The following is a 19,969-nucleotide window of genomic DNA, read 5'->3' as shown; positions in this document are numbered from 1 at the left end:
TCGAAACTGCTAAACGCAAAAAAAACTAACCAGGATTTGCATTGCATTCTTCTGTGTTATCTCATTAAAAATAAACTTTTACACATTACGCATTACCTACGTATTCTTCGGATACAGTTTGAGAGTTCTGCGATTGCCGGTCTGTAGCATTACAACTACATTACCCGCCGTCCCTTTCGCCAGCGTTGTTCCGTATTCGAAACTGCCAAACGCAAAAGACTAACCAGGATTCGCCTTGCCTTCTTCTGCGTTGTCTTATTAAAAATACACTTTTAGACATTATTTTATAATGGCGGATAAGAAGCCGTGTAAGGTGTGTAACTTTTCCCGACAAAAGTCATACGGTTTGGTCGTCCCTTCACTCGAGGAACTGAAGACAAAAGGTGAGACTATTGACATGTTATTTAACATTACTTTGAAGATGCTCAACTTGATAACAATACTTGTGTATGGAAATGCATACACGCCAGAAAAATACATGTTAAACATTCAAATCATGTTTGGACTCTTGAATAAAGCGTAATAGTCTGATTAAGTCATCAAAATTCCTAATTTCGTGACTGCAAAGGGTGCACAAACGTGCTTAATCAGATTTCATTAGTCGCCCCACCTGTAGTGGTCATGTGACCTTGAGTGATAGAACACCTCGTCTTGCAACATCTTCAACATGTTCAAACTTGCAGCATGAAAGCAGAACTTTTTGTCTGCTCATTCCTTGCATGCTGGTCACCAGGCGTTGCCCTGATCACTAGCTGCACTTGGTTTGGGTCAGCTAAATGTTATCAGAATCCGAATCAGACATACCGGTACTGTATTAATCCCCGAGGGGGGATTAAAATTTTTAGCACAATCCCATTCAAGATCAGACAAACATCACAGGAAGACAGAACAAGATAGCTGAACTTCCGGCGCCCCTTACAAAAAAGGTGAGATACAGGTAAACAAGTGGGAGGGGAATGGGAGAAAAAAATAAAATACTAAAAGAGGGGTTAGTGCATCTGCCTCACAATACAAAGGTCCTGAGTAGTCAGGGTTCAATCCCGGGCTCTGGATCTTTCTGTGTGGAGTTTGCATGTCCTCCCTGTGAATGCGTGGGTTCCCTCCGGGTACTCCGGCTTCCTCCCACTTCCAAAGACATGCACCTGGGGATAGGTTGATTGGCAACACTAAATTGGCCCTAGAGTGTGAATGTTGTCTGTCTATCTGTGTTGGCCCTGCCATGAGGTGGCGACTTGTCCGGGCTGTTGACCGCCTTCCGCCCTGTTGTAGCTGAGATAGGCACCAGCGCCCCCTGCGACCCCAAAGGGAATAAGCGGTAGAAAAAGGATGGATGGACGGTCTAAGCCTGGGCCCCTGGAGAGGGCGTTCAGACTGAGGCCAAGGGAAAAAAACAACTCATAGCCATAGTACACATCCCTCTTACATGTGTGTAAGAGGGAAACATCAAACTTCAAAGAACATTAAAGTAGCAGAGCTGATGCAACCAGCCACTTCTACATACAGCTATGAATAAAAAGTAAAAGAAGCATATACACTCTGGTGGCCTCTGCGGCGTTCCACGCCGTCGTCTGCTGGGGTGGAGAGAGCAATGCCAGAGACAGGAGCAGACCCAACAAAGCAACCAAGAAAGCCGACTCCACTCTCGGTCGCCAACCAACTCTAGGCCAGTGTCCAGTCCGCATGGATGAGCGAGGATACGTCCAAAAAGACTGACGTGTCCGATAGCTGCTCCTTCAGCCAAGACACTGTGAAGCTTGTCCGTCCCGGCGCTCAGTGCCAGCTCTGCAGCCCTGTCTCTTCACCCGCATCTCCTCCAGTCTCTCCAGACTGACTCTGGTGTAGCAGAGACCCAGCAGCTGGTCTCCATGGCCAAAAGGCTCCCTGGAGGCAGATCCAGAAGTCCACAAAAAAGCACCGCAGAGGTCACGATAGTGCCACCCCTTGTCACACAGTCCCAAAGGGTCCCGGAACAAAAAAAATGTATGTATATACATATATATATATATATATATATATATATATATATATATACATACATGAAAACAAGAGGGAAACACAAAAGGATGACACAAGAGCACAGAGCTCCTGCCAACAGCAGCATTACACCAGCGCCACTAACATTGAACATAAACAACATTAGCAGGGACAAGCAGTAATTAAAGCTGCAAGCAACGATGGACGGGACCAACTATTGCTGGTGTTTCCTGCCTTTCCCCATTTAACATATTTTTACCTGCACAATACCTACCTTCCCTGCATCCTGGGGTCACTCTGGTGCTTCTTTCTTTCACCCATACATGCTGGTGCTTCCTGCCATCACCCAGACAACATATCTTTACCTGCACATTACCTACCTTCTCTGTATCCTGGAGTCAAACTGGTGCCTCCTTCTTTCACCCAGTTTAACATATCTTTACCCGCAAAGTACCTACCTTCTCTGCATTGTGTGGTCACGTTGGTGCTTCCTGCTTTTAAGTGGCCATCTTGAGACGGCAGCAGCGCAGCAGCATCAGCGTAGCAGTTCTTTGAAGGCTCGTAAAATCAAAACCGGAGCAGTTAGAAAAACTCTTTGCGCAACTTTTAATCAGAAGGGTTCAATCTCTTTCCTGTGCGAGTTTGAAGCCGACACAAAAAACGCGCTCAGAGGAGATAATGTTAGAAAAAAGGTGACAGGTTTTTACAAAACTTTTGTTTTGAAGGGGTAATAGCCAATTTACTGTGGATTTTTGCTGAAGGATGTCAAATGATGAAATGTAGGTCTCTTAGGTTTTTGTTTCATGTCTCTACGACATTCCTACCGGAAGTTACAAGCAGTTTTGTCCGTGTTTTCTTCCTAAGGGGCGCTACAGCGCAATTTTAAGTTTTGGGGTTTGGTTTTTTTATTAGATCGCAATTTTCGCCAGTCCTGATGCGTGTGTCCAGTTTGGTGGGTTGTGAAGCATTTTAAGGGGGTCAAATTACAGCTCAAATAGGCAAAAATGACTTTTTTATTAAACGTTTGTTTTGAACGGGTGTTTGCCAACTTCTTGTTGATTTTTGCTGAAGGATGTTATTTTATGAAATGTAGGTCTAAGTCAGACCTACATAAAGGTTTTTGTTTAATGTCTCTACGACATTCGTAACGGAAATTACAAGCAGTTTTGTTTGTGTTTTTTCCTAGAGGGCGCTAGAGCGCAATTTTGAGTTTTGGTGTTTAGTTTTTTTATTAGTTGGCAATTCTTGCCAGTCCTGATGTGTGTGTAAAATTTGTGAGTTTGAAGCATGTTAAGGGGGTCAAATAACAACTCAAAGAGGCGGCGGTATAATAGAAATACAATAGGGTCGTCTGTCCCAAAGGGACATTCGGTCCCTAATTAGAAAATAGGTGGATGGATTATTATTCATCTGATTTAAAAAAAAAAAAAAAAAAAAAAAAAGCAATTAACAATTTTGCAGTGCAAACTTACTGAAAATTCCAGAAATGTCTCTGGCAATGCATTTCAGGCAGTCTGTCCAAGTAGTGTTACTGTCTCTCTTGCGTGGATTGGAAGGGACAGGTTGCAGATTAGAGATGGGGTTTATGGCTCTTTGAAGGGCTCTTGAGAAGAGTCGCTCGAAATACTGGCTCGTAGAATTCAGAATCAGAAAAAATAATACTTTAATAATCTCCAAGGGGAAATTAAGATTTTCAGCACATCCATCCATCCATCCATTTTCTACGGTTTATTCCCTTTTGGGGTCGCGGGGGGCGCTGGCGCCTATCTCAGCTACAATCGGACAGAAGGCGGTGTACACCCTGGACAAGTCGCCACCTCATCGCAGGGCCAACACAGATAGACAGACGACATTCACACTCACATTCACACACTAGGGCCAATTTAGTGTTGCCAATCAACCTATCCCCAGGGGCATGTCTTTGGAAGTGGGAGGAAGCCGGAGTACCAGGAGGGAACCCGCACATTCACGGGAAGAACATGCAAACTCCACACAGAAAGATCCCGAGCCTGGGATTGAACCCAAGACTGCAGGACCTTCATATTGTGAGGCAGACGCACTAACCCCTCTTCCACCGTGAAGCCTCATTTTCAGCACAATCCCATTCAAAAACAGACAAACATTACAGGGAGACAGAACAGGATTGCTGACGGGTCAGCCAACTTCCGGCGGCCCTTAGAAAAAAGGTGAGAAACAGGTAAATACTGTTTTTTTTTCCACGCTATCGTCTGCTGGGGTGGGAGGAAGCATGGCCAGAGATAGGAAGACACCCAACAAAGCAACTAACGTACTCAGTGGCCTAGTGGTTAGAGCAGGGGTCGGGAACCTTTTTGGCTGAGAGAGCCATACAAACCAAATATTTTTAGAAGTCTTTCCGTGAGAGTCATAATTATTATTTTTTTAAACACTCAATACAACTATATGCGTGCATTTTTAAGAAAGACAAACATTTTTAGAGTATACGAAGTCTCTTATTCTTTTTAATAACATTGTTATTCTGAGGCTAACCAAAAATAAATAAAATACTTCTTACCATTAATGCGACTTCTTGAACAGGTGCGGTAGAAACCGGATGGATGGATGAAAATGCATGAGAATGTTTCATATTTTGAAAGTTATTTTTGACACTGTGATTACCAGCGGAATTATTCATTATTTATCGTGTTAACCAATGTCTGCTAAGATTTATCTGAGAGCCAGATGCATTAATCAAAAGAGCCACATCTGGCTCTAGAGCCATAGGTTCCCTACCCCTGGGTTAGAATGTCAGCCTCAGAGATACCGGTTGAGTCAAACCAAAAACTATAAAAATGGAACCCGTTACCTCGCCACTTGACACTCAGCATGAAGGGTTGGAATTGGGGCTAAAATCACCAAAAATTATTCCCAGGCACGGCGACCGATGCTGCTCACTGCTCCCCTCACCTCCCATGGGGTGATCAAGGGTCATGTGTCAAATGCAGAGAACAATTTTGCCACACCTAGTGTGTGTGTGTAATCACGGGTACTTTAAATTTTACTTTTAAGAGAGCCGACTCCACCCTCGGCCAGTGTCCAGTCCGCATGGATGAGTGAGGATACGTCCAAGGAAACCTCTTCATTCAGCCAAGACACTGTGAAATTTGTCCGTCCCGGAGCTCAGCGCCAGCTCCACAGCCTTATCTCTTCATCCGCATCTACTCCAATCTCTCCAAATTGACTCTGGTGTGGCAGAGACCCAGCAGCTGGTCTCTATGGCCAAAAGGCTCCCGGGAGGCAGATCCAGAAGTTCACAAAAAAGCACCGCAGAAGTCACGAAAGTGCCACCCCTTTTCACACAGTCCCAAAGGGTCCCGAACCGAAAGGCAAAAAAAAACACATGAAAGCAAGAGGGAAACATCAGGAACAGAGCCACTACAGCGGCACCATCTAGGAAAATAAGTTATAGTTCTTTTGTTTTCCATCAAGGGCACAAACACTGGAAGCACATATGAAATCTGAATCAGCTTTTATGGCCAAGTATGTTTAACACACAAGGAATTTGACTTGGTAGACTGTGCTCTCTTTGTTCAATGCAAGAAACAGTAGAAAAACGCATCAATTACGAGAGTGCACAATACCAGGGCGGGCTTCTGCAGCGCAGTCTGGTATGAAAACAAGAGGGAAACATTAAAGGACATAAAATACATTAAAAGGGCACAGAGTTGATGCAACCAGCTGCCACTTGCACTTTTTCTACATACAGCTACAAAACTACAACACAATGATAAACAATAAAAAATTGCAATAAATAATACTTAATAATAGGCAGCACGGTAGAGGGAGGGGTTAGTGCATCTGCCTCACAATGGTCATGGGTTCGATCCTGCGCTGGGGATCTTTTCTGTGTGGAGTTTGCATGTTCTCCCCGTGACTGCGTGGGTTCCCTCCGGGTTCTCCGGCTTCCTCCCACCGCCAAAGACATGCACCTGGGGATAGGTTGATTGGCAGCACTTAAATTGGCCAAGTGTGTGAATGTGAGTGTGAATGTTGTCTGTCTTTCTGTGCTGGCCCTGTGATAAGGTGGAGACTTGTCCAGGGTGTACCCCGCCTTCTACCCGAATGCAGCTGAGATAGGCTCCAGCACCCCCCGCCGCCTCAAAACGGACAAGCGGTAGGAAATGGATAGATGGATGGAATACATAATAATACATATTGCGTATTGCAGTACGGCCAGAAACAGGAACAGACCCAACAAAGCAACCATGAGAGGTGACTCCATCCGAGGGTGCCCACTAGCTCTCGGCCAATGACCAGTCCACACGCATGATGGAGAATCCGTCCAGAGAGACCAAAGTGGCCGATAATTTCTCGTTTCCGCAAGGATGCCGTGAAACTTGTTCATCTACACTTGCGCCGCAGCATGATTCATCAAAATTAAGCAACTGTTATTAATCTGATTAAAAATTTTAATTGTTTGACTTCTTTATTTTTTTATTGCATCATTAATCTGATCTGATTGTTCTTTTGCCCATTGTCTTTAAATTCTCAAATGTTATTGTTCCAACAGGAATTGAGTTTCTCGGATTCACACCAAGCGAGCCGGTCACAGTGGTTTTAGAAGACGATGGGACAATCGTCGAGGACGAGGCCTACTTTTTGTGTTTACCCACCAACACAAAGTTCATGCTGCTGCATGAAAAGGAGACGTGGTCGCCCCTGCGCAGGCGTGAGCAAATTATTTCCGTCTGGAATATGAAGGGCTTCATGTGAAAGTATTTGATGCTCATTCGCCCTTATGTTGTAGTGGATGGCGGCACAGCGTGGATGGCGAGGGATTCAGTGATTCTAGAGAGCGACACAGTGGATGCCGCACTTGCGGCCGCTCCATGGTGGGACCTCGCCATGCAGCTCAAGAAGGACCTTGCCAGCGTCATCCTCATGTCAGAGGAGGACTTACAGGTAGTGTGTTGTACTGTATTATCTTGGGATTGTACTGTATCTTCTCAAGGGACAATATTAAAGAAATGACACAAGGAGAGTTAAGCAGCTGCCGGACCAGGGCTCAGAAAATAATAGACTCCTCCTACCCCCACCAAAGACTGTTTTCACTGATGGACTCTGGAAAGGTTCTGTAACAGCTTCTTCCCTCAGGCCATAAGACTCTTGAACGCATCATAATAATCCCCTTAATTCCCCCAAAAAACGGATTAACTCGCTGGACTATAAAAACAATATACCATACATCCATAAACGTGGGTGCATATTCAAAACTGCAATATATTTATCTGTACAGTGATCTATTTATATATGCACCTTCTTTTGTAAATGCAAACACTCTGCACCTTATGGCTCTTTTATCCCGTACTACCACATGCTAAAGCAACAACATTTTGTTCTTATCTGTTCTGTAATTTTTAAATTTGAATGACAATAAAAGTAAGTCTAAGTCAAATATGGTCATCTGAAAATATGACACACAGTCAATGTCTAAATAGCAGCAACACATGTTCATAAGTGCATCTCAAAGTGAACATGTCTAAATTGTGTGAATATTTAGCATGAGCACTATCGCTTTCGACTCCTTGCATAAACACTCTCTCTGCGGTTGTTTAGGGCCACAACCAATATGGGGGCCACATGATCATGGCCTGGGCTTTTTTTTTTAAAGATTTTATTTTTTTTTCCTTAATATTAATCTGTCACTTAAAAAATATGACATCATATATGTTAAGATTTGGAATGTATAACTTTACCTACACCCCCTTGCAAACATTTTAAATCAGGGGTCTCAAACTCAATTTACCTGGGGGCCACTGGATGCAGAAACTGGGTGAGGCTTGGCCGCAAGAAAAGATTTCTTAAAAAAATCTAACATGCACTTTTAATGAATTCACCTTCTATGAATGGCTTTCCTGCCCTAGCAACATACTTGCCAATCCTCACGATTTTTCCGGGAGACTCCTGAATTTCAGTGCACCTCCCGACAATCTACCGGTGCAACCATTCTCCCGAATTTTTCCCAATTTTCACCCGGCCGACATTATTAAGGGGCTGCGGTGACTGTACTGCCTTTAACGTCAGTGATGTACCCCCTCTGAACATTTTTTTAATTCAAGTACCCCCTAATCAGAGCAAAGCATTTTTGTTTGAAAAAAAGAGATCAAGTAAAATACAGCACTATGTCATCGGTTTCTGATTTATTAAATTGTATAACAGTGCAAAATATTGCTCATTTGTAGTGGTCTTTCATGAACTATTTAAAAAAAAAGATATGAAAATAACAAAAAAAAAGGTTGAAAAATAAACAAGTGATTCAATTATAAATACAGATTTCTACACATAGATCAATCATCAACTTAAAGTGCCCTCTTTGGGGATTGTAATAGAGATCCATCTGGATTCATGAACTTAATTCTAAACATTTCTTCACAAAAAAACAAATCTTTAACATCAATATTTATGGAACATGTCCACAAAAAAGTCCAGCTGTCAATGCTGAATGTTGGATTGTTTTATTATTTTTCCACAGTTTATGAACGTACATTCATACTTCATTGAAGTATTATTCAATAAACATATGTATAAAGGATTTATGAATTGCTGCTGTTTTTTAGAATGTTTTTAATAAATCTCACTTGTCCCTTGGCATACCTTCAAGTACCTCCAGGGGTCCGCGCACCCCCAAAAGAAGACTACTGCTCTACTACATGTCATCGCGCACGCTTTTTTATCACACAACCAATGTGCCGGCTCTGTAACATGTTGTGTGAGACTTGTGCAGAACAACGTCAGTGGCTGCAAGATGTACTTGTGTCGTATAAACAACTTTAACACTGTTACAAATATGCTCCACACTGTGAACCCACACCAAACAAGAATGACAAACCGTTTTGGGGAGAATTTCCGCACCCTAACACAACTTAAACACAAGAAAACAAATACCCAGAACACCTTGCAGGGCTACAATATACAACACCACAACCGACGCAAGTAGGGAGGGTGGGGGCGTGGGAGATTGGTGGTAGCAAGGGTGTGTATATTGTAGCCCGGAAGAGTTAGGTCTGCATGGGATTCTGGGCAATTGTTCTGTTGTGTTTATGTTGTATTACGGTGCAGATGTTCTCCCAAAATGTGTTTGTCATTCTATTTTGGTGTGGGTTCACAGTCTGGCACATATTTGTAACAGTGTTAAAAGTTTTTTTACGGCCACCCTTAGTGTGACGTGTGTAGCTGTTGATCAAATATATCTTGCAATAACACACCTGCGTCTCACGTGGCCAGATGAAATTCAGGGGTCTCCCGGGCAGATTATGGACGTTGGCAAGCATGATCTATCAAGCGCCGTTCATATTAAACTCCCGGGCCGCACCAACATTAAATTGTCATATCAAAGCGCGGGCTGCAATTGGCCTGCGGGCCGCATGTTTGAGACCCCTATTCTAAATGGTTTCTTTTTCCTGGTAGCAGCAAAACCAAGTAAGATACTGTTCACGCAACCTAAACATTATATTTCTATCAAAGCTCACGTTTGTAGCATTTACATAGTCAACATTTGGGAACCAGAAAGAGGTGATAGAAAAAAAGGTAAAAAACATGATACATCTATTTGTGGTAGCATAGAACAAAGTTTAAGTTTCACTTTTGTGTCTCGTAGCATATAATTGTGGTGCATTCAAGGAACCTTACATAAAGTTTGAAACAGGCTTAACTTGTTTTTAAACACAAGGGAGGCTTAACCCCCAGTAGATGCACTAATATTGATAAGTATGTATTATTATAATTCCTATTATCAACTAATGAATTTAATCAACTAATATCTACCTTACAATATGAAGTAAAGGGAAACATTACAAATTTATAACCATTCTCAAGTGAATAATGACAGTAGGAATACAATGATAAACGGTATTGCTTGGATTGACATGTCACGTCTGGCTCATTAAATATGCGTGGTGGTCATGCTAGTGTCTGTTCTCAATGGGTACGAGGCACCATTTAGCCTATCTCCAAAAAATTGCCCTATGTTTGCGCTGTTTTCGGTTATCCGAATTGCGAAAAATAAAAAAGTTTCTTCAGTGTTCCTCAAGAGGTAATCGAGGGTGGAAGAGTGCCACTTTTTAGGAAATGACGATGAGAAAAATGGCACACTATTCCAAGGGAGCAGAGTCGAAGAATGCACAACTTTGTACGGATCCCTTTGTTAAAGGTTTGTTTTGATATACTTTTAACCTTTATTATTTCCTATTTAAGTATTATCTTGATATTACTTGTATTTCAAAACGCATTTCTGCTACTAGTGTTTCGTAATCCACCAAATCAGAAAGTTTTAATTAAATAATTCAAATGTGAGTAAAACCTAAAAGAGTTAAGTTTTTACCAAAGGCAGCAATCATAAATTAATCTTTCAGCACTGTGGAGGTTGCCCTCCCGTGGGTTCTTCTGACCACAAAGATCAGCTCGTGAGCCCATTAGTCTGTTGCAACAATGTTTTATTGTGCACACACGCGCCAGGTCAGCACTCTTTTTCATCAACTTATCAGTCTTTCGGCTGCTCTTCCTCTTATGGTGTGGTCTCGTGCGCATGTGTGGCTCCTCTAGCTCAAACTCCAACTCCAACGGATTTGTCTCGTCTCGGCTGCTGCTAATAAGCATGGCAGGTGATTGGATGATCAGTCCCAGCTGGGTAATCCAATCACCTGCCAGCTGTGCTTCCACACCTCGCTCCGCGGCAGGCCCGCAGACCACGCCCCCCCACAAGCACATACACAACGTTGACATCTATAGACAGGAATAAACATGCATACTTGAAAATGGCAACAGCAACAAACATGGCTGTAGACCCAAAGTTAAATCATGAAATGCAACCTTACCCGAGCAAAAACGATGTATACTTACCCAGGAGAGTCTTGATACCAATTTCCTTGACCGAGGCACACGCAAAGAAGTTGTAGACTCCTGTTTTGTTGTGTAGAATGACGTCTGGAGCACCTGATTGTTCAATATGTCTGGGAACGCGAACGACTGTAAATCCTTGATATCACTCGGATAATTTTTTTTTTTTTTGTTAAGTATGGGGATCTATTTTATTGCATAGCTAGATTTTTTGCTAGAAGATCTAGGCCCCTTCTGTACTAGTTTACGTGCTGCTTGCTGCACAACAGCCATCTTCGCTTGGTTAACCACCAGTGGTTTTCACTTCCGGGAAGAAGTCATGTGACAGAATACAAGCAATTAATAATAATAGCGGCGAAACTATCCACAGTTAATATTACCGTTTAAAAAATAAAAATTATCAAAAATCTGTATTTAATAACTGCACTTTGACGACAAACTCACACAAACTGACTGGCACCAGCTCGCTAGCTTAAATGCTAACTTGAAAACAAAATTTATTATTGTCTTTCCCCATTAAGAAACAACAAGCCCCAATCTAAACTTTTCAATTGTGCACATTGAACCGACAAGCTGTGCTCTTTTACTAGAGTGATTGTACTAAACTTAGAGGAAAAGAGGCCGAGGTGTTTTTATGGTGTGTTCAAGGACCACTGAACAGATTAGGACACAATGCCCGCCAGACAGGATAAATATGAATGATATTAGACTTTATTTGTTTCACACGTTTTATACATCTTAAAATGCTGCAATACAAACCATTATTTAACACAATAAAAGCTTAGTCAATAAAACAGATGCAACACTAATACTTAAAGACTAGCAGTGAAGCATAAAAAACACAAAACATTCAAAATAGTGGCTTTTCGAACAGTGTGTTTATTTATTTATTTTTCACACACAAAGTAACTCGGTCAAAATATTTGTGTGTGTGTGTGTGTGTGTGTGTGTGTGTGTGTGTGTGTGTGTGTGTGTGTGTGTGTGTGTGTGTGTGTGTGTGTGTGTGTGTGTGTGTGTGTGTGTGTGTGTGTGTTAAAGTACATTTTGAACATATTCGACAGTACCGCAATAATAATGATAACAGTGATAATTTTGGTCACAATAATCGTAATAATAAATATTCATATTGTCACATCCCTAAATGACAGTTGAATTATTAAAACTAATCTTCTGGCTACTTGAAATCCTATTTTTCAGCACTATTTTTTGTGAAATATTGACCTTTTTTAAAAAAAATTAAAAACATTATTTTATGGGGGTTAAATATATTTTAGGGAGCTTTTAGCAGCCTTAAAAAGGCCTAATGACTGGATATGGTAATCATATCTTTAAAAATTTGACAAATGCCATCCATCCATCCATTTTCTACCGCTTATTCCCTTTCAGGGTCGCGGGGGGCGCTGGCGCCTATCTCAGCTACAATCGGGCGGAAGGCGGGGTACACGCTGGACAAGTCGCCACCTCATCGCAGAATTTGACAAATGATAAAACATAAATAATATGAAATATCGAAATTGGGAAAACCAAATCTTCTTTAGGCCTACAAAAAAGGCTCTTACACATTTACACATTAATGGTGGTAAGCTGCATTTATAGCCACAGCTGCCTTGCACTAGACTGATAGAAGCGTGGCTGCCAATTGGAGCCTACGGCCCTCCAACCACCACCAAACCTTCTCTCACACTCATACACCAGTGTGAGTGGCACTGGGAGCAAGGTGGGAAGTGCCTTGCCCAAAAACAAAACGGCCATGACAGGGATGGTGAAAGCTGAAATGGAACCTGGAAGCCTCAAGTTACAGGCACATCAGCTCTACCATGTGCCGTTCCACTTCTAAATCCTTAGTCGAGCCAAAAAAAGCAACAACTATGCAGCCTAGTTTCCCAAAGGAATAGGCTTCAGATTGTCTTTCCCTCAATGAACCACAGATCTTCAGTGCCCGCAGCATTCACGCATCCCCAGACCATCGGCATGCAGGACGGGTGGCAACACAAACGTATCTTGATCACTCATTGTGTTTACTTTTGAACATTAATGGTTGTGTTGAGTCATTTTTAGTGGAGAGTAAATCTATACTCTGACTACTCTAAAGTATTTCTGTGGTATCATCCTGTGTAAGTATATACTGTAATAAAAATGGTTGCTGAAGTGTGAGGGGTGTAATCATCCATCTGCAATACAGTACACTCTCACTTCTGACATATCCGAGGGCAATTTTTAGTACAGTAAGCTACTTTCAGTGAAATTACTGTCACATGTTGTTCTAGAACTTGGTGGACGTTCCCTGCCCTGAGCTGGCTTCTGCTCTCGGCTTCCGAAAGCAGAAGACAGAGAACCTCCAGGAGACATTGCAGAGGGTTTTGGACCGTCGCGAGGAGGAGAGGCAATCCAAGGAGTTGCTTCAACTCTTCCTCAAAGCAGTGGACAAAGAAGAGGAATCGCAAGAAGATCCTAGGCGGCCCAGCGAGGGAGGTATTGTACGCTCGTGTTATAATACACTGTTGCTATTTGAAGAGGGGGAGCTTTTAACCAGTTTTGTAAGACATTAACTTTGTGAGAGATACATCATCTTTGATTCAATATGCACAGCAATGAGCAACATTATTATTATTTATAACCTGATGCCATTTGTAAATTAAGTACATTTTTCTTCCAATTGGAAACCACACAAGAAAGTAGCAAACTAACTGTTGATATGATATTTGACATATTTATTACGTTACACAATAATTTGCAGCATTGTAAAGGATTAGCATAATCTAACACAGCAGTGGTTCTCAAACTTTTTTCACCAAGCACCACCTCAGAAAAACTTGGCCCTCAAAGTACCACCATAATGACAAACATTTAAATTCAGTTACAAAGTAGGCCTAAGTGTTCATTAAAAACAAGGCAGAGGTTTTGTTTAATATGTATATTTAATATGTGTGGCAACTGTAACATTATACAGTTTGAACAGTAACACTGTGTTTGATAATAGGAAAATAAAACCCTGTACTTTAATCAAGTGGTTCTTAGGCGTACCACTAGATGGAGCCTGTGTACCATCCATCCGTTTTCTACCGCTCATTCCCTTTGGGGTCACAGGGGGCGCGGTACCTATCTCAGCTACAATCGGGCGGAAGGCGGTGTACACCCTGGACAAGTCGCCACCTCATCGCAGGTCCAACACAGATAGACAGACAACATTCACACTCACATTCACACACTAGGGCCAATTTTAGTGTTGCCAATCAACCTATAGCCTGCGTACCTCAGTTTGAGAATCGCTATACAAAAGCAAACATGTCTTTCTACTTGTGCCAGTTTCTTGTGCCCTTTCGATCCAGGTGATACCCATTCTCATGATACAAATTCACTTTCATTCCTTTATCTTAAATAAAAAATACTTACATTTTATTGTTTGATTTTGACAAAATTCAAGACATGTAGGACTTGTATCTATTTAGTATTTAATAAGGTTGTCAAATTATTAGTTTATTTACAAAGACAATACACTACACTACATAGGATGTTGTGTAAATATGCTCATTTCCCTCCGCAGTCCCTCAACATAAACAACAGATTGACACAACAGCACAATATAGTAACAGATTAAAATAACACAAGATGTGAAACAACAGTTACAATGGAATGGCAAAAATGTGTTTTAAATATTCTTATCTAATTATTTTAAATTGATTTACCAGGAATTGATTAACGTGGACCCCGACTTAAACAAGTTGAAAAACGTATTCAGGTGTTACATTTAGTGGTCAATTGTACGGAATATGCACTGTACTGTGCAATCTACTAATAAAAGTTTCAATCAATCAATGTATCTTAACATGCTTTGCTGTTTTCTTGGCCACCAACTAATGCAATAATTCAAATTGTCACTTGTTTAATCGTAATTCGACCTGACATCAAATCAAATGAAGGAAAATGCAATATTTAAACCTTAGTCATGTGTATTTGAGTGAAGTGAAGGCGTGCTAATGCTATCAGCCACTAGGTGGAGGTATTGTCTCAGCTGAGTAAAACCATCCAGTGACAGCCATTTAGTACAACAAAAGAACCTCAGGTAGAAAATTATGTCTTCTGTTAATGTTTCAGGAGCTGAAGGTGTGGATGCCACTGATGGGATGGAGTTGGACCAAACACCTGAATTCGTGCCCAGGACTTTAATGGTGCTTAAAGGAAAAACCAGCCCAGAGACCCGACTCTGCACTGAAGATCTTCAGGTAACGCACACGTTTTTCTTTACACTTTCTGAAGCAATTAAGACAATAAAGAGCATGACACTGAAACATGAAACAATTAGTGTCATACCAAGTTACTTCTTTTAGATTTTTTAGATCTAAAATGCGGTCAATGGTCATAAACGTAACGTGTACTTTTATGGAGGGCCTTTTGAATAAATGTTTTAGTCCATCAACATTATTATAACTCCAAAAATCTTAATCATTTGTGCTGCTTGTTTAGTGGCAAAATTTGCACTAGTGTGACTCATAATCTCGTTTTTAGCATCTGAGGTAAAACCATCGATTTAAGGATGTTGGAACTTAGTTGAAACAAGTTTTCCATGTAAAATAATACAAATAGAAATACAGTGCAACCCCCATTTACGCATATAAATATACAAACTTTTCGATTCAGGAACTGCTGTGATCGTTTGTTGTGCGAACTTTGTCTTGATGTACGAACGTTTAATCCACCTATTGTCTGCCTCAACATGCAGCCATTTTGTGCACGGCAACACATCCATTGTGGGCGGAATGATCGATCTCTGGTGCTCATCCAGTCAGCCCAGCAGTGCTAATTGCTACTTTGTGTGCGTTTTAAGTGTTTAAATAGCATTTTTCTAGTTTTGCTCAGTGAGTCCATTGCGTGGATTCAAACATTCAGGAGGTAATGACAGCGTTGTCGACACTGTCTCCTCCTTTCTTCTACTGCATGCCAAAAAGACTGACTGACAAGGTATTTTATTCCTAATCATTGTAACAAACTTGCTGTTAAAGTTAAGGAGTTTTGTGATTTGAGTTTTTCCTTTATGTGCACTGCAAAAACTGTAATCGAAGTAAGATTAAGTATCTCAAAAAAAGGGTGACATTTGCTTATTTTCTGTCTGATAAGATAATTATTCTCACTGAGCAGATTTTATGTTAGTGTTTTACTTTTTTAAGTGTTTTGTTCCTAAATCAGGGGTCAGCAACCCGCGGCTCCGGAGCCGCATTCGGCTCTTTAGCGCCGCCCCAGTGGCTCTCTGGAGCTTTTTCAAAAATATATGAAAAATGAAAATGATGTGGGGAAAAACATTTTTTGTTTAAATTTGGTTTCTTTAGGAGGACAAACATGACACAAACCTCCCTAATTGCTATAAAGCACACTGTTTATATTAAACATGCTTCACTGATTCGAGTATTTGACGAGAGCTGTTTTGTCCTACTAATTTTGGCGGTCCTTGAACTCACCCTAGTTTGTTTACATGCATAACTTTCTCCGACTTTCTCAGACGTGATTTATGCCACTTCTTTTTCTGTCTCATTTTGTCCACCAAACTTATAACGTTGCAATGAATGCACAAAGGTGTGTTTTGTTGATGTTATTGACTTACGTGGAGTGTGATAATCAGACATATTTGGTCACTGCATGACTGTAAGCTAATCGATGCTAACATGCTATTTAGGCTAGCTGTATGTACACATTGCATTACGATGCCTCATTTGTAGCTATATTTGAGCTCATTTAGTTTCCTTTAAGTCATCATAATTCAATGTATATGTCATGACACACCATCTGTATGTTAAATGGCTTTTATTTTTTTGCGGCTCCCGACAGATTTGTTTTTGTATTTTTTGTCCAATATGGCTCTTTCAACATTTTGGGTTGCCGACTCCTGTCCTAAATGATCTCAGTATGATATTACAGCTTGATGACCTATATTGAGTAAAACATGCTTAAAACTACAATATCAACTGTTGCAAAGCTGTGTCATCAACACTCACAAGTATGAAATTATTTTTTTTAATTTCTTATTATAAGCATGTGAGAGAGAAAAAATCATGACTTTGACACAATTGTCTTATATTAAAACAGATGACAGCTAAATGGACTTTGCTGTTTTATTTTCAAGGAAACAAGAGAAAATATGTACTCATATAGTAGTACAGATGTTATTAGTGAGAATATACTTATTTTCAAGTATTTTTGGGTTCATTGAGGTTAGTTAATTTTACTTTTTTTGAAAAGTCTTGACAAGCCAATTTTTCTTGTTCTTTTGGCAGATAATTTCTCTTAGTTCAAATAAAATACCCCTAAATTTGTAATTATTTTTTCTTGTTTTTGAACACTGACTTTTTGCGGTGTGGCTTTGTTATTAAATAGAACGTTGATATACAGTTCTGTATAGTGATTTACATTGTGTTTACATTGCACAAACCTTCACTGAAGCATGGACTTTGTCGAGTTTGGAACCAATTATTCGTATATGCTTTGTTTCTTACAGAGAATTTTGCTTCAATATACAAACTTTATTTTTTACACACCCTGTTTAACAACAAATGACGTTTGAGAATCGAGGTTACAACCTTTGTTAAAACCGGGTCTTTTATTGGAATGAATGTCAGGAAAAAAGGCCCCGAAAAAAACACATGCAGAGTTAAGTAAGTGACTAACTCAGCTCTTGGGAAAGTTGCCAAGGTTTCAGGCAATATGCTGATGTCTTGCTTCAAATCATAACTGTGGCAGGGTGTGAGGTCTTGTTCAACATGCTGACGTCTTGCATGATGTCAGTCCCTATCCTTGTATCTACTTTTTTTTTTTTTTTTTTTTTTTCTAAATCTCACGACCATCCCCAATTTTTCAAATGTGGCTCCTTCTGCGTTAAGATGGTGGTGGCCAGAGGTGCTGGGGTCATGCAGCAGGTGCTGGGTTGGGACAAAGCGAAGACGTTGACGCTGGTACAAGCCTGCGAAGGCGAGCTAAGTCGACGTCTTCAGCAGGTTCAGGCCGCGCAGTCCATGAGGGGAAGCATGCCGCAGGTGGACAGCGGGGAGCCGTCCAGCAAGAAGAAGGACAGAAAAGGAAGCAGCAACTAAGCCTGAGCACGGACTGATAAGAACTCTCGCTGACAGCCTGAGGGCCACTGGAATGGGTTGGCCCTGTGTTACTGATCCTATCTTCAATGCTGGATTAAGGTTGATGTTTATATTGTGAATATTTTTGTCTCTCAACAGAAGTAGAGGGCTACGCACAAGTTTCTATCAACCTATCTGACAATAATCATTTACACACATGGTCCTTTTTCTGATGATCAATGAAAGGAACATCACACATTTATGAGGAACTAAATGTAGTTCCTAAATACTTATACTCCTTTTATGTGTAAGGGTCACTACATTTTTTAAAAGGTACCTACAAGATTATTATTAATACTGTTGGATTACAGGGGCACTGCTTTAGTGTGTATTGCATATTGCCATCATTTAAGAGAGAATAGCTAAATATACAGTACAGTCAATTCAGTTATTAATTGTTAAAAAGTTAAAGTACCAATGATTGTCACACACACACTACGTGTGGCGAAATTATTCTCTGCATTCGACCCATCCCCTTGATCTCCCCCTGGGAGGTGAGGGGAGCAGTGGGCAGCAGCGGTGCCGCGCCCGGGAATCATTTTTGGTGATTTAACCCCCAATTCCAACCCTTTATGCTGAGTGCCAAGCAGGGAAGCAATCGATCCCATTACCTCCATGCTTGTTCAGTAGAATAAATCCTTTATATACTTTTGGGAAAAAAATTAAATGTGCTTTTTTTGCATCTAGCTGGGAAAGGAGAATTATGTTTACAAAAAAAAGACTTTAAGGAAAACTATTCAAATTATTTAATGAAAATAAAACTGATAGCTACCCTTTGTGTGTCCGCACAAGTGATTGAGGTTTAAATTAAATTGGCTTAAATTAATAAATGCTAATGTTGTCATTATTCAAAGTAAAAGTACTTACCTACATAATTTAAATTAACAAACAAGAATCAGGCTTTAGTTGGAAATGCTGTCGACCAGTCCAGAGAGTACTCAAACCTTTCGCTGGAAGTCAGCCGGTATAGGTTCCAGCTCGCATGTGACTCAAAGTGGTCAACTCACTAAATAAATTAAAGACATCTTGTTGACCTGAATGTCTTACCCCCCTTTTCGACATGGGAATTATTATTTTTTTTTTTTTTTTTACCTGAATGCATGGTGTTTTGGAACAACACGAATACATGGGGAACAAGTTGTTCAATAATTGTTTTAGTGCAAAATAAAATAAATACCTGTCTATTGGCCAATGTGATGGTGAGACTGACAAATCATAAATGTTTTCAGAATAAAAATTGTTGAAAAAATGTGTCCTGTTTTTGTTTCCTTTATTTCTTATTTTCAATCTTTTTATTTGTATGTTTTATATGTCCTTCATGTGTTCTCTGTACAGTATAGTGTGATTGATTTAGGAGTTAACTTACCGTACTAATATTTTAGGTGAGTGTCATGCAACAATAAAGTGCTTTTTATAGTTCAATTGAAAACAATTTTATACAAGATATATAAGTAGATGTCTCCTGCTCCATCTCTCAATCAGTTTGGGGGTCCTTGGTCTGCAAAATGTTGATGGCCGCTACCATACATTCACTTGTTTTAGCATAAGATTATCACAGATAATCAAGCATACACACAAACATCAATATAAATAGACTTCCTGAAACAGTCAAAAACAAACAAAAAAAGACCAAGGGCTCTATTCTTATGTTTATGCATAAATCCATCCATCCATCTTCTTCAGCTTATCAGAGGTCGGGTCGTGGGGCCAGCAGCCTAAGCAGGGAAGCCCAGACTTCCCTTTCCCCAGCCACTTCGTCTAGCTCTTCCCGGTGGATCCCGAAGAGTTCCCAGGCCAGCCAGGAGACATAGTCTTCCCAACGTGTCCTGGGTCTTCCCTGTGGCCTCCTACCGGTTGGACGTGCCCTAAACACCTCTCTAGGGAGGCGTTCGGGTGGCATCCTGACAAGATGCCCGAGCCACCTCATCTGGCTCCTCTCGATGTGGAGGAGCAGCAGCTTTATTTTCAGCTCCTCTCGGATGGCAGAGCTTCTCACCCTATCACTAAGGGAGAGCCCCGCCACC

General features: G+C 40.8%; 1 protein-coding gene across 2 annotated transcripts; it reads left to right on the top strand.

The window, feature by feature from the left end:
- The first annotated feature begins 163 nt into the window (after window positions 1-163).
- On the top strand, window positions 164-19,196 carry dffa (DNA fragmentation factor, alpha polypeptide). 2 transcript variants are annotated; one of them, XM_061903878.1, is made up of 6 exons: window positions 164-383; window positions 6,503-6,661; window positions 6,740-6,894; window positions 13,095-13,299; window positions 14,923-15,050; window positions 17,697-19,196. In XM_061903878.1, exons 1-6 carry the CDS (start codon window positions 290-292, stop codon window positions 17,904-17,906), a joined length of 951 nt encoding a protein of 316 aa, XP_061759862.1. In that variant the 5' UTR covers window positions 164-289; the 3' UTR covers window positions 17,907-19,196. The 2 variants fall into 2 exon arrangements, with proteins under 2 accessions (XP_061759862.1, XP_061759863.1); XM_061903879.1 differs by lacking the exon at window positions 17,697-19,196 and adding an exon at window positions 15,548-16,917.
- The last annotated feature ends 773 nt before the right edge of the window (window positions 19,197-19,969 follow it).

The sequence above is a fragment of the Nerophis ophidion genome, linkage group LG06, assembly GCF_033978795.1.
Source record: "Nerophis ophidion isolate RoL-2023_Sa linkage group LG06, RoL_Noph_v1.0, whole genome shotgun sequence".
Lineage (NCBI taxonomy): Eukaryota > Metazoa > Chordata > Actinopteri > Syngnathiformes > Syngnathidae > Nerophis > Nerophis ophidion.
This window is presented reverse-complemented; position numbering and strand designations above follow the sequence as displayed.

What these genes read in the sequence shown, in the direction of transcription:
- dffa (XM_061903878.1), top strand. Translation starts at nt 290, where the DNA reads ATGGCGGATAAGAAGCCGTGTAAGGTGTGTAACTTTTCCCGACAAAAG. An exon ending in TGTCAGAGGAGGACTTACAG is followed by an intron (nt 6,895 to 13,094) that starts GTAGTGTGTTGT and finishes ATGTTGTTCTAG; the next exon opens with AACTTGGTGGACGTTCCCTG. An exon ending in TCTGCACTGAAGATCTTCAG is followed by an intron (nt 15,051 to 17,696) that starts GTAACGCACACG and finishes TTCTGCGTTAAG; the next exon opens with ATGGTGGTGGCCAGAGGTGC.